The sequence below is a fragment of the Epinephelus lanceolatus genome, chromosome 5 (genome assembly GCF_041903045.1).
Source record: "Epinephelus lanceolatus isolate andai-2023 chromosome 5, ASM4190304v1, whole genome shotgun sequence".
NCBI lineage: Eukaryota > Metazoa > Chordata > Actinopteri > Perciformes > Serranidae > Epinephelus > Epinephelus lanceolatus.
Genome location: NC_135738.1, coordinates 35,040,364 through 35,055,681, shown reverse-complemented (window position 1 = coordinate 35,055,681; position 15,318 = coordinate 35,040,364). Strand labels below are relative to the sequence as shown.

The window sequence follows — 15,318 nt, the reverse complement described above, 5'->3', positions numbered from 1 at the left end:
AAATGATCCTGGCTGAAGCGGTATGTACACACATACCGTTGGGACTGAAGCAGCTCTGGTATCATCAGGGTCAGTGTCTCAATGTTGATCAAGAAACCAGTCACAGACAGGTACCTTTTGAAATATATAAGAACATCAGTATGCAAATACTTGCTGTATAAAACCATCAACTCTGTCCTACCATATCAAATAATTTCAAAGTAATTATAATTTAACTTGAACACACGCAAAACAGAATAAGAACATTGAAGACTGCTGAGAACTTTTTTTGTAGTAAGTAGCAAAAAACAGTGCACGCAAATACTCAAAGATATAATGTAGTATAGTAATGATGTTGATCTATACATTTAACATATTACCAAAACAACATTTTTCAAGTAATGAACTGGACAAAGGTACCAAAAAGAACACCAAACTGGAACAGCAAGCAGACGTTTTTTGAACACAACGTCAAAGAAAATGAAATGAACATAGACAGAAGTTTTAAAGAGTAAATCTTTTTGAAACAATTAATTATGTTTTTCTTTAGGTTTATATTCCTCTGGTTATTATTTGTTCATGTTTGAAGGCCCTGCAAAAGAACAATTTACTCTTTAACCTTAATGAAAGTAAACACCTCTAACAAGCCATTCTAGGTGTAGGTATGCTTACTTGTTCTTGTTTGTCATGTTTGTTTGTTTGTTTGTAATACTGATTTAAATTATAATTTATTTTACTTTAGCTGTTTACTTAGTCCAGTGAGATGATTGATGTTAGGAAACATGAAACATTCACCAACATGTAAAATCAACACTGCAAATATTTTCCCTGGCACCAACTGATGCTACTGTTTAGGAAAATCTTTACAATATATATAAAAATTTCTGGCCTGATAGTGGCATCTACCTTACTTATGGCTATAAGAAGAAAAAAATAATCATAATACTAAAAAACCTCTTTGAGCGATGAAGTGGAGTGCCATCATTCATCATTAACTATGTCAAGTAAAGCCAGGCTTTAGTCATGAACTCTAATGTCTCTTTCTAGTTGAGGAGACCTAGTGGAGCTTTAAAGCCTTTGGCACGTGGGTTCCTGCTGTTCATCACATCAAACAATCTATCAATCACCTGAAACACAAATATTAGGTTATTATAGATCCTGGAGAAGGTTTTAGGGGTCCTGGAGGAAGTTTTAGAGGTCCTGGAGTAGAGGTCCTGGGGTGTCCTAATTTTAGGAGAGATGGAGCTCTTGTGTCCATGATTACTGTAAGATAGCACAATTAATTACATTACAGACAAAAATTTCCATAACTTTTCCAAAATATTTGATGATTTTACTTAATTCCATTACTTTTCCAGACCTGGAAAATTACTTTTAAAATTAATTTTAAAAATTGACCTTGGGAATCCTGATAATCTTATGTAAATTGACTAATTGTTGCAGCCCTATTTTCCTATACATAACATTTACACAATGCTGAATAGTACGAGTACTGAGGAACTTTTCAAGGATTACCTCAATGAATTCGACTGTTGGAGAACAGTCCTTGAACTGTGGATACCCAGCTTCTTTCACCATTTGCAGAGCTTTCCCCACTGACCGGCTCAATGTCTGCGCTGCCAGAGACACCTTCATTTTCTGACTGCTGAAGTTGATGTGTTTTCTTGTTATTTTGTTGGCAGCATGAAGACCCTCTTTTTCCTGTACATCATTTAACTCAGATATGTGGCTCCATCTCACAATACCAGCAGGACTGATGATGGAACTGTATGCTTGTAACATGTTCTTCGCCAGTTTCAACATATGACATGGGTCCATCATGATGAAAACATTTTCCCCTGTAGATGGGTGGGGAAAATATGTTTTGAGAGACTCCAGAGGGTTCAAGTAAACACAAGAAGTTTGTGCTCTAGAGAAAGGATCAACACTCAGTAAAAAACCTAAGCCCTATGATAAGCTAATATGGCAAGGCTTAACTATACAAACCAATGAGCAATGATAACTAGCATGTCTTTGGGGTCATCGAGTGGGAACCTCCTTTCACCAGTGTTTCGTCTAGTTGGTCCCACGACACCTCCAGGAGGCTAGACAGTGATCTCTAGCGTCCCAGAGACACTCCCCTAATGCCAGGTCTCACTGCTCCCCTCCCTGTACCAACCCAATAACCTCCTTTACCTTACTTACGCATGGCTTTCTCAGCCCAAACAGCACTGCCACCTTCAACCAAACCCAGGCTCCGTACATGCGAGCTCTAGGTAGAAGCAGGGCTTATGCTACCTTTCCTAGCACATTCACCATACTCTATTTCACACACTACATAGCATAACTACAATATAAGCTAAAGTTAAAGGAGCTAAATGAACTTACAGGATCAGCAAACACACTCACCTTGCCACATGGCCTCAAACAAAATGGATTCAAAGAGGCCACTCCCCAGCTTGAGCTGGCATCCAAGCATGGTGCACATGTTGATGTTGGCCAAATGTCTATCCATAGTTACACACACCACTTTAATCCCTCTTTCATGTAGTGCCTCCAAGGCATGCGGCAGCAAAACCTTTTGGGTGTCTGGTGTCAATGTTCTGATAAAGAAGTACACAATGGGCATTTTCCAGTGGCCTTGCAGTCCAACAACCATAAAAACAAGGGCTTTACTTGCCACACTGGTCTCATCCATTCCGTCTCCAAGACTGACAAAGCCTGTCATTTTCTGGGTGAGAGTCATACTTAACCTGCCTCCTGATGGCCATGCCATCCACCATAAGGCACACTTCACCGAATCTTGCCGGATCTTCATGTTTTTGTTGTTGCACCATATCTAAAAGTGAAGTGTTCAAGCCAGGCTTGGCGTCCACAGTCTGCAACTACCTGTTTCAGGTAAAACAATAGATAATGTGTAAACACCACAACACATGCTGACATATAACCTGTTATATTTACTTTTGACAAGGATGAAGGCAAGTTTATTTGTATAGCACATTTCAGACACAATGCAACACAAAGTGCTTTACATTAAAAACAAGATAAAATGAAAATAAAAAGACAAAATGTATAAGCAACACAAGGCAATGTAAACAAACTTTAAAGCTCAAATTAAAAGCAACACAAACAAACACAATAGATAAAACAGTAGAATAAAAGTTACAGTGCAGTGTAAGATATTGATCAAGGCCTTAAAACTGATTTATTAAAGGTCAGTAGCAAATAGGAAAGTCTTCAGGCTTTATTTAAAAGAGCTGAGAGAGAGTTGGAGCAGATCTGCAGTTTTATGGGAGTTTGTTCCAGAAATGTGGAGCATAAAAACTAAAAGCTGCTTCTCCATGTTTAGTTTTAACTCTGGGGACAGAAAGCAGACCTGTTCCAGACCACCTGAGAGGTCTGGATGGTTCATAACGTAGCAGCAGATCAGAAATGTATTTTGGTGCTAAACCATTCAGTGCTTTATAAACCAACAGCAGTACTTTGAAATCAATTCTTTGACAGACAGGAAGCCAGCGTAAAGACCTCAGAACTGGAATGATATGATCCACTTCTCTGGTCTTAGTGAGGACTCTATTATCTACTTTTCTGGTCTTAGTGAGGACTGGAGCAGCAGCATTCTGAGTCAGCTGCAGCTGTCTAATGTATTTTTTAGGGAGACCTGTAAAGACACTGTTACAGTAGTCCAGTCTACTGAAGATAAATACATGGACACATTTTTCCAAATCCTGCTGAGACATAAGTCCTTTAATCCTTGATATATTCTTCAGGTTATAGTAGGCTGACTTTGTAATTGTCTTAATGTGGCTGTTGAAGTTCAGGTCTGAGTCCATGATTACACCCAGATTCCTGGCTTGATTTGTGTTTTTTAACATTACTGATTGTAGTACAGCACTGACTTTTAATCCTTTCTTTGGCTCCAAAAACAATTACTTCAGTTTTATCTTTGTTTAATTGTAGAAAACTCTGACACATCCAATCATTGATTTGTTCAATGCACTTACTCAGCACTTGTATGGGATGAAAATGTGGAAATGGAAACATTTACCTTTGTAGAGTGTGAGGATGTGGAAGTGGTATCTTCATTGTTTCTCTCAGGTATTTGTAGGCTTTGGGTCCATGCAAATTCAGCGTGAGAGAAAATTCCGTTTGAGCCTGGGTGAAGACACCGTCCTTCTTGAAGAGTTCAACTGGAAGATCTGAAATGGGAAAACAAGCTATACATTAATGATGAAACCAGCACAAAACATCATACATTAAAACTGTGGGCTAACCAAGAATGTGTGTATTCTTTACAAATCACAGTATTTAATTTTTTTTAACAAATAGAATGTTGGATACTTTAATTACAAAATATTAAATATTTGGAAGCTGAGTTAGGTTGTTTTCTAAATAGTGTTTTTTTTTAGTCCAATAATCTAATTTGATCAACTGTAGTATTTCAGTAAATATTTGAGAACATTGGTGAGACTGCAATCAAAAGGTGTGTATTGAGACATAAATTTAAACTAATACAAAATTATTAATGTTACACATGCATCTGTTAAATGAAGGAGCTGGGCAATTCAACCAACCTGAGTACGAATCCAGCTTGTGCTGCAGTTCCTCTGTAAGCAGATTTTTCTCTTTTAAATCCTGGAGCAGGGATTTCACTGTTTTAGTGTGTCTTCTTTCTCGATCCCTGGCATTTCGCAATTTTCTCTGCAGTTCATCCACCCTCTCCTGTGCCTCAGTTAACTTCTGTTTAACATCAGTCAGGTCAAGGGCATACTGATGATCCTGAAAAATATGAATGTAATTATATAATCATATATTTAAATAATTAATTTAAATGTATTGTCCTCATTTCATAAATGTCACTGTAACAGAAGCCCAGCTTCCCGCAAAGGTGTTTAACTACAAATTGTTTCACTCACTGAGGTCTACTCCTCCTGATTGTCTGGTGGCTGAACCGGAACATCGGGACTTTGTATAGCAGCATGGGATGTCCTTGTTGACCTGGATGTACTGGGCACCTGGAGATAAAGTTAATTATTTACCAGTAAGTCAAGAGGAACAATATCAAACAGTGTGTTTCTATTGTTAAGTTTAGTGTGCATTACACGTGTTAGATTGTCATTATTTATACATAAACTATTTCAATACTAACTTTGCAAAGATGCTCGGGAAAACAGAATACAGAGGGAGTCACTCCGTCCCTTAAACGCACAGTCTGCCCAGTCCTGTCGAAGTCCTCAGGTCTGAAGTGACAGCTACAGATGGCTGAGGAGTCACTCGGGACAAAGTCCTTTCTCCTCACTGCTGCTACCCATGCCCGTCTTCTATCTGTGTTTTTTTGGGAAACTACACACAAAATAAGTGTGTCAGAAAAACACAGTTCCACATAATTTGTAGTTACAATTCAGGCCACAAGTTAACTACTAACGTTATACTGCATTATGTCACGTTGGTGCCATGAAACAGATAGTGGACAATTTGGAATAACACATACACCGACATAGCTGTTTGACAAAGCATTATAATTTTATAAGTAATATTATATAAATGTTAACCTTTTTTCTTTAAGTTGTGTGACATAGCGTTAGCTTAATTTGGCGTTAGGACCAGATCAGGACAGTTACTTTACTTGATTAACTTAAAAGAAGGATCACTTTTTGAGATATATATCTCATTAAACTTGTTCGTAACAGTAAAATATTGTAAAACAACTTCTTACATGTGGAATGTTATTCCCTTCTGCTTGGTTTTAATACTTCTCTTGTTCGTACACCCAAATGCAGAGCAAAAATGTGGCATTTTTGCCGAGTCTGACATGGGTCTGAACCGGTCAGAGCACCTAGGCAAGATGGCGGCGGTATTGACGCATCCCACAAGCCAGGGTGTGGCATCTATGTGTATTTACAGTAGGAACAGAAGTGTGAGGTGATATATTGACTGACAACAACAGGAAGTAAAGATAAAGAACAAAACTAACAAGTTGATAGTTTAGATATATGCTGCTATATGAAAGCTGATGGTACTGACCAGTTCAGGAAGAAGTACTCAGATATTTAATTCAAAGTAGCGACACCAAAATAAAGAAATACCCATTTAGATGTCCTGCATAAAGTTTTACTTAATCAAAACTCAGTTGAATGTTTTTAAATGTTTGGCATTGGGGTCTCTGTTTCTGGTCTTCTGACTCTTTTGCCTCATGTATTTACAGTCACTGTGAATAAATGTACTTGTTCAAACCCTTCAGTGGGAGAGAGGATTATTATTTGTTAGATGCTGGTTTTACTCAATGGTGTTAATTTGTCATTGTCAGACTTTTCATTACTACAGTGGTTCTATGCTAATTGGTGCCGTTTGATAATCCACCAGTAGTTATTAGCTTATATTTATATCAACATATCCACTGGTGTAACATACCATTAAGAATTAAGAATTTAATGGCGTTGGCCAGCACCAACACGCTGCACGCATCGCATAGCCCCAAAAGCCCAAAAGGTACAGTTTGGGGACAATGACAGTGTAGGAGCCATTTTGTTTGTTGTTTTTTTTTGGAATAAGAACTACAACGCATCACATTTTTGAGTTCAGTCGATGATGTGATCGCCACACGTCTGTCATTAATAGAAACAGACAGGTGTGTGAGATCTGTGGACGCTGAACAAATGCATCTGTGTGGTAAAATTGAAATGTATGTTCCAAGTGATTATTCTTCTTATTCCTCTTTGTTGACCATTTGACATATCCTGACTTGTACATGCACATGATCATGTTTTTTTTTTTTGAATGGTAGCCTACTTTGCTTCAACCCTGTTAAAACAAAGTTTTGATATGTGGCAGAATTCAATATTAGCTTCAACTCTCTAACATGTACTCATACTGCCATCTTGTGGCGGAGTTAAGAAGAGTTACCGCAAGGAAGTCAGCTTTACATATTTTGAATGAAGATATAATTAAGGATTATTAATCAACTTGTTGCATGAATACGTGCTCATTCATTTTGTTTTTCATTATATATTGTCATTGAGTTAATCTAGAGTGTGTGTATTTGACGTAGGCTAGCTGATATCACGGCATAATAAGTGTATTTTTATTTAATGTTGATCTGTATGTTTAATTGGATGTTAAGAATCAGTGTTGACCATAGTGGGAAGAGTATGCGTCCCTCGCACGTAACATATCAAAGTAGGCCTATATGACCTCGTATCAGGAAAGCATTAGTTTCCTCTGAATATATCTCATGGGGACATATTTTTCATCACAAGGAGAGTCTCCCTGACCCGGGCCGCCCACTTTTTGGCCAGTCAAATACCCATGCGCTTGCCGCAACTCTGGTTTATGTTTTTTTTTCTCTTGTCTCTTGTGCTCTTGTTTTTTTTTTCTCTTGCGCTCTTGTCTTGTTCTCTTGTTCTTTTGCTCTATGTCTTTTGTTAGTTATTCCCTATTATTCGTACTGTGCGTTCTGCCGTACTTATTCACATTTTACCTTTTTGTCGTGCGTAATTTCCTTTATTACGCTTTTAACTCTTTTGTGCTCACGAGCAAAGTTAATTTGAACTTTGAAATTTTTTCGATCCAGTTTTCTTTTATCTCTAGTGTTTTCAACATTTTTACGCAAAATAGTAACTTTGACAGCAATGTCAAACAGGCAGCGATATTGTTGCCACATTATTATAAGCGAGTAACCAGAGCGAAGTAGACCAGCACCTGCCAACCAACCTCTTAGCTCCAGATGCATCGGAACCGGCTGCCCGCCACTTGCCACAATGGTCCTCCTGCCCAGCCCACAGGCCTTCTGCAGCGTGAACCGGCCCATTGGGCACCCACAGGACATTGCAAACTCAGCCGCTCTCCCTGCTGTGAAACAGCCGTGCCCTTCTGCTGGAAAATCCAGGAGCAGCGGAATGACAGTCCAGGGGCCCTTAGCTTCGCCTTTGATCCCCGCTGCTAAAAGTAGGCCAAAACTTCCATAACTTGAGTGAGCCGCTGTGCGGTGAAGAGGGAGGTCGAACAGGAGGCTTAGTTAATCATCCCGATTTTAATTTAGGTTTCATTAGGTCTAAGTGAATGGTTTTGCGCATTCCCCAGTTATAATATGGCCTAGGCTATTTTAGTATACTCTCCCACTGTCGCCAAACTAAGTCAATCACACGAGTGTTACTTCTCATTTCATTCCACTGTTACTACTGTTAATTTTGTGTTGTGTCATATAATCATCATTTGCTATTCATTTATTCAGTTGTTACTTATTTAGTTTAAATAAATCTTCATTTATCGCCAAGTCATTGTCTGTGTATATATCTTTTAGACAGGAGCTGAGATCACTGTATAGAGGATTCATAACCCAGATATTGAGATTGATTCATTATTGATAAGCGTGCTGACAAATTAATAAGTGATTTATGGAGTTATTAATTTGAGTAGTCGCTTCCCTCGTTAGGAGGATGGTGCCCCAAAATTTATTATTACAAGTGCAAATATTCTCAAAGAGGTATTTCCCCTACACACTGTAACCGTCCAGCGATGAACAGAATATGTATATCATGGAGGAATGAGGGCATAGAAATAACCCTGTGAGGAAGCGGAGACGAAGGTTACGCATTGTAACAGTCCAGTGAGGCGCAGAATAGGGAAATAGCTCTCCACAAGCCAACGAGCAGGAGAGAAGCGTGCAGTCGAATCCCCCCAGTATTCATCACTCTGACAGAATACTCAGAACAGAGTGAGTCATAGAAAAACGGGAAACATCCCGAAGATAAAAGCGAATGAAAGAGCAGGGGGAGGACCAAGAAGCCGCCGTGCAAATGTCCTCCACTGTCATTCCTCCGTGCAAAGCCGTGGAGGATGAAATTCCTCTGGTGGAGTGCGCTCTAATGCCCTCCAGGGGGTCCACTCCAGATGTGAGCTATGCCTGTGAAACAGCCTCACACAGCCAGTGTGACAGGTGCTGTGCAGACAGAGGAAGCCCCTGAGATTGCTCTCTGTAATGCACGAACAGACGCTGTGAGCGGCGCGAGGCGCTCAATGTAGGGGACGCACATACTAGGCAGAGAAGAGTAAGGGGGCTGCCCTTGGTGAGGCGCCCTGAGCATAAGATATTCCGTCGAGCCGGAGCTAGTGATACTTTTAGGCGTGAAAGCCGGGTTTGGACGCAGGATGGCTGAGCTGCCATCTCCCTGTATCCTGAGACTTAAACTGAACCCGATTTAAAGGTTCGAATGGAGCTTTAACCAGTGCGCATAAAACCAGCGCCAAATCCCACTTAGGGGCCAGAGAGCGTGACACCAGCTGGAGTCTCCTCATCCCCCTCAGGAAGCGTTTTAGCAGGGGATGGCTAAACACCGATCTGTCACCAAAACCCTCGTGACAAGATGAAATAGCAGCGGCATAAGTTTTTACTAGTAGCTGTAGGTATGAGAGTACGTGAGGCAGGGAGCACACAGTGGGATCTAGACTCCTCTTCATGCACCAGCGCTGGAAAGCTGTCCATTTCGCTGTGTAGGACCCCCCGGTAGACACTGCTCTCGCGTCCTGGATTGCGCGTACCACATCCTGAGAGAGCCCCTGCCTCTCTAAGCATTCCCGTTCAGCGGCCAGGCCCACAGACGCTGGCCTATCACCGGGTAATTCCTGATTGCTCCCTCTGCCTGGGAGTGTGCGTCCTCGCATCACGGAAGTTCCCACAGCCGGCCTGATACCAGCTGCTGCAGGTATGGAAACCATGACGCGCCAGTGCGCTCCGGGGCTATCAGAATCGTTGACAGCTGCTCTTCCTGCACTGGGTCCAGGAACTGAGGGATGAGCGGGATTGGAGGGAAGGCATAAAGGAGCATTCTGGGCCACGGCCGATGCGCGAACACGTTCACTCCCAGCGGAGGATTGTCCCGCGCGCTCAGGGTGAACCAGAGAGCGCACCGTGCGTTTCCGCGCGCGGTTAACAGGTCCACTTCCACTCTGCCGAGCTTGGACCAAGTCTGGGAGACCAGTTCGGGATGAAATCTCCAGTCCCCCTGATGAGGGCTCCCCCTCAACATAATGCCCGCCCCTCTGTTCAACTCGCCGGGTATATACACTGCTCTGATAAAGCGTAAGTGTGTGCGCGCCCAGCACAGCAGCTCTCTGGCTATGTTCAGAAGCTGCGCTGAGCACACTCCTCCCTGGCGATTTATGTAAGCTGCTGTCTCTTTGTTGTTTGTGCGAATGAGCACATGTTGATTCTGCAGCAGCGAGGCGAAATGTTGTATTACTTTCAACACAGTGAGAAGCTCTAGCGCGTTTATGTGGAGAGATATGTGAGCTGGCCACTGTCCTCCCACCACCTGCGACAGACACGTCCCTCCCCATCCCGAAAGAAATGCGTCTGTGAACACTGAGATGTGTGACGCAGCTCTGCCCAGAGGAACCCCCGCTGACAGGATGCAGGGATTTTTCCAGTGAGCCAGATCAGGATCCACGGACGGAGGGACGGACACCATGTGCCTCCGCTGGCGCACGGGATCAATGCGCAGGTGGATGAACCACCTGCGCACCTACCAAGACAGCCGTCAGCGCCTCCGCTCTCTGCTGCGAGAGCCGAGCTCTCATGCTGACTGAATTTAATTCCACTCCCAGATACATGACAAGCTGGGAGGGGAGAGGGGAACTCTTTTTCCAGTTTATTGTGAAGCCCAAACTCGCCAGATGGGACACCAGTCTTGCTGTTTGTAGAGCGGCTTCTTCCCTAGAGTGAGCCAGCAAAAGCAGGTCATCCAGGTAGAATAGCACTCGCATCCCCATCCTGCGTAGAGGCTCTAGGGCCGTCTCCACACATCTGGAGAAAGTGCGTGGGGCCAGGGAGTACCCGAACGGCAGTCGGTTGTACTGGTATTATATTCCCTGGCATGAGAAGCGCAGGAATTTCCTGTGTTTCGGGATGACGGAGACGTGGAAATACCCGTCCTTCAGACCTATGGAAGTGAACCAGTCGCCCTGATGAACACATTCCAGCACTCTTGTGATTGTCAGCATGTGAAATGGTCTGTCCATTATCGATTTGTTAAACAGAGATAAATCGAGAATGGGTCTCATTCCCCCTGTCTTTTTTTGGAACCAGAAAATAACGGGAGTAAAATCCCTGATTTTCCTCTCCTCTGGGAACCCTGGAAATAGCAGCTTTCGTCAGGAGTTCCTGCAGCTCCGATTGGAAAGCGAGGCAGTCTGTCCGGGATGACAGGATGGTTTGCAGTATCCCATTGTACAGCGGGGTTGGGGAGGCAAACTGCGGTGTGTAGCCTCTGTTTATCAGTCTGCTCATCCAGCTGTCCATTGAACATACACGCTGCCACTCTGAGTACCTGCATCTGTTGTGCTGCGGTTGCCATGGAAACGAGCCAGGTCAGAGCCCTCTCCGCCATTGCGTGGTCCGGAGGGAGGTTGGAATACACACGGACCCACAGCCTGCTGCCGGGGAGGAGGTGCGTAATGAACGCAGGCAGCAGCATCCTGAAGTCGCTGTTTAGAGGGAGAGGGCCCGTAAACATGACATACAGATTTCTTAGTGCTCTCACTCACCGGGGGATGGGGGGAGATGCTGAGAACAGACAATGGTGTCTGCATGCTGTCCACACGAGGCGTAGAGGAGGCGCGTATGTGTATATGTGTGCTGGTTTGATGACATGAGTCCGCAATGTCTGTTAACTGAGAGGATAAAAGGCAGTCAGCTCACACAGTGTGGGGGGTGTGTGTTTCACAGTAACAGCTGAGTCACAGGACTCAGGGTTAGACTGTTTTTTTCATAGGATCTGTGCTCCTTAAGGGACAATATTTGTTATTTCTTTCAAAACAGTGAGCAGCGTCAACACTATGAACATTTCCAGAGCACACAACCCCCCAAACAGTCATTGTCTCCTGCTCTGCTTCCACGGAGGCTCGCGGGGAAGATTGGACCAGGAGCCAGGCCCGCAGCTGCTCTTGTTCCTCTGGGGAGCCTGCCGTGCAGCTGGGAGGGCAGGCTGCGAGGATGGAGGAAAAGCAGGGCGGTGAGACGCAGACCTGGCGGCTGCGAAGGGACTTTTCTGGCGCATGCGCTAGTCACGTTGTCTATGGTGGTCCCGCCATTGACCGGAGGCGCGCGCAGCAGGCTGGTTCCATGCAACATGCCGTCAGATATTTTCAGCCTCCTCCGACGCTGACGTCATGGTGTCCACCATGGTGTGGAAACGCAGCCCAAACAGACCATCCGGGCTGATAGGCGCCTCAAGGAGGTCCTTCCTGGATGCTTGGATTGTTGAAGCCACAGGTTCCTGTGGATCATGGTCTGCCATGCTGCGATCCGAGCCTGAGAGACAGCGACGCAGGCGCACAAGGTGAGGGTGGCGCTGGCCACATCGGGGGCAGCTCCATAGTCTGAGCAGCCAGCTTCGTCATGGAGAAGGCCAGCAGCGATATGTTGTTGGCCACCGCTGACGTTGGGAAGGTGCACTGATGAGCGCAGTCGGCCAAACGAGCGGTCAATTGGTCCTCGGAGGACGGCGGTACCGGCGAAGTAAGCCGTGAGGTTAGACTCCAAAGGCGGAACCGGAGGGAAGCCACGGTCGGTAAGACCCTCCGCCTTGGTGATGGGCATGTAGGTGGGGACAGGTGCTTTCACATTTTGCGGCCCTGCCGCCGCCCCTTCCTGGTACTTCTTGATGGCCGGGAATCGCGGCCACACTGGGTCTCGTCTGGCCGTCTGGACCAGGAGAAAATACCCGCACATCTCGTCCGGAGGAGCGGCGTCCTGTGCCGGCGGCACGATGAGATCTTTGTAAGCAGCTGCTCTTTTAATTATGTCCGGGAGCTCCCGGAGGAGACCGCCTATCGCCGGCAGGGAGGTAGAAACAGAGAAGGAGACCCCAGGGTGTATATCCATTGAGCCACCGCCGATCTCCAGCTTCCCCGAAAGGGGAAGGAAAGCAAGGGGTGAGCTGCATAATCCATGGATGGACATCCCTGGCCACAGCGGCGAAAGCGTCTGCTCATCGCTGCTTCTCAGCCTGGGGAAGGAGAGCACAGTACGGGCATGACGACCGCGGAGTGAGAGCCAGGCTGGCGTGTTCTGGTCCCAGGCAGTTCTCACAGCGGCTGCGTAGGTCGAAGTTTCTGATGATAGCGGACAGGCAGGTCCAGTCGCTGTCTGATGTCCTCCTGGAGGTCATAGCAGAAGAACTGAATTCTCATGTGCTTGCAGGATCACTGAAGAAAAATGGGAGGTGTTTGTATGCTGAGACTACCTATACCATACATACCTACATGTATACAGTCCTACGGTAATTAGGAAGCTGTAATATCTATTCACCACTGTGCCTCATACTGAACCACATAAAAGTGGAGTGGAATCCAAACACCTGTAGATGAGGAGTTGGCACACAGCTTTAAAGGAGTATTCAGCCTTTAGATTTAACAACTGATACGACATATCAAACTAATAATTGATGATGTTTGCTTTGATACATTAAAAAATCTGTTTGTGACCTTACAATCAGCAAATAAGTTTAGTACATACTTTTTCTAAGGTCATGATTGTTTTGGGGGGAGGTATAAACACAGTTGATAAAAAAGTAGCTAATAATTTAGACACTGAGTTTTAACTGTGTTCACGCAGTGGTTGTAACAGATATCTTTGTTCGCTCATTTTTAAACTTCTTTCATTTCACTATCTTTAAACCCAATTTTCCCCCCATCCGTCAAGAAGTGGATGCTAATATTTACATGAACTAGCTATAAATAGATCCCTCTGTGCTTGAACATGTCACTCGACTTGAGAGGAACATCTGGCTGAAGCCATGCCTGAAACCACCGTGAAAGCGTCCAAGAAGGGATCAAAGAAAGCCATGTCTAAGAGCGTCAGCAAGAATGGCAAGAAAAAGAGAAAGACCAGGAAGGAGAGCTACGCCATCTACGTGTACAAGGTGCTGAAGCAAGTCCACCCCAACACCGGCATCTCCTCTAAGGCTATGGGCATCATGAACTCGTTTGTGAGCGACATCTTTGAGCGCATCGCCGGTGAGGCCTCCCGTCTGGCTCACTACAACAAGCGCTCCACCATCACTTCCAGAGAGATCCAGACCGCCGTCCGCCTGCTGCTGCCCGGTGAGCTGGCCAAGCACGCCGTGTCTGAGGGCACCAAGGCCGTCACCAAGTACACCAGCTCCAAGTAAACATTGATGCTGTTTCTAATACTAAACCAACGGCCCTTTTAAGAGCCACCCACTTTATCTGAAGACTTTCCTAAAACGAGTACTGTGTATTACTGACCAGACAGTTGCGACTAAAACAATATTCAAACATCAAAGAAAAATTAGGTACTACAATAAGCAGCATGTTCCATGTGTATATCCATTTAAATCTATTCTGTGTATTGTTACAGACCCAATACTTTTTATTTTCTGTATTACTGATTGTTTTGTATATATTTTATATAATCCTGCACCTCTGGTTAGAAGTGTTTTGTTGTATTTGTGCCTGTAATCTATGCAACATCAGTAAAGTTAAAACTAATATAATGCTCCATCTTGTATGTTTCATAGGGAGAGAAATCTAATAAACTAATAAACACATCAAAAGTGAACACCCATTCTAGTTTTTCATCATCTCAACATCAGAATATTTCAGGATTTTATTGAATCATCTAATGGAGAGTTCAGCCCTCATTATCCACCTCTCCCAAATCACACAACACAATCTGTTTTCCTCCTGCTTATACTTTGATTAACCAGCCGTTAACATCTCACTGTTTCTGGAGAATTGAGTTGGTGAATAACTCTGTAGTTTACATTTGTACATCAGAAACTGTTGGTGGTTGTCAGGTTTGTGAGATACAGACGACTGTTAAGTTTAGCATATATTTAGTCTACTATAACTTAGTTGATAGAAGATTTAATAAGTGATGGAAACTGATACAGCAGCCAAAAACATCATCTACAAAGTCATACAGTTGACGTCACGATATAAAGACTCAGATTAACTGTACAGTTGCATATTATAATAAGTATTAATAAAGTCTAATCTTTTTTGTTTGGTTGTTTGTTTTCTCTTCAATGTGAAATATCCAAAAGATTTTGGAGCGATCTGGAATCTCACCTCTTTGAAAACTAATTCAGTTTACTCCTTTGACCTCCGGGATAGTATTTGTTATTATGATGATCCAGATAAAAGTATTCTTCAATATCTAATTAATGTTGTTATTCGAAATGCTAAACTTTTTATTCATAAGCAGAGATGATCAAAGTCACCTCCTGAATTTTTACCTTTTCTTATAGAATTCACAGACATACATTTGTAAATCAAAAACTGTTTGTTGTCAGGTTTGTGAGAGACAGACGACTTTGTTAAATTTAGTATATATTTAGT

At 43.6% G+C, this 15,318-nt stretch overlaps 1 protein-coding gene and 1 pseudogene across 1 annotated transcript; one reads left to right on the top strand and one right to left on the bottom strand.

Annotated features, from left to right (window-relative positions):
- Positions 1 to 1,022: 1,022 nt before the first annotated feature.
- On the bottom strand, positions 1,023 to 5,787 carry LOC117254988 (THAP domain-containing protein 6-like; annotated as a pseudogene).
- Positions 5,788 to 13,751: 7,964 nt separating this feature from the next.
- Positions 13,752 to 14,217, top strand: LOC117258152 (histone H2B 1/2-like). Its single transcript, XM_033628751.2, has one exon. The coding sequence runs from the start codon at positions 13,752 to 13,754 to the stop codon at positions 14,124 to 14,126; it is 375 nt and encodes a 124-aa protein (XP_033484642.2). The 3' UTR covers positions 14,127 to 14,217.
- The last annotated feature ends 1,101 nt before the right edge of the window (positions 14,218 to 15,318 follow it).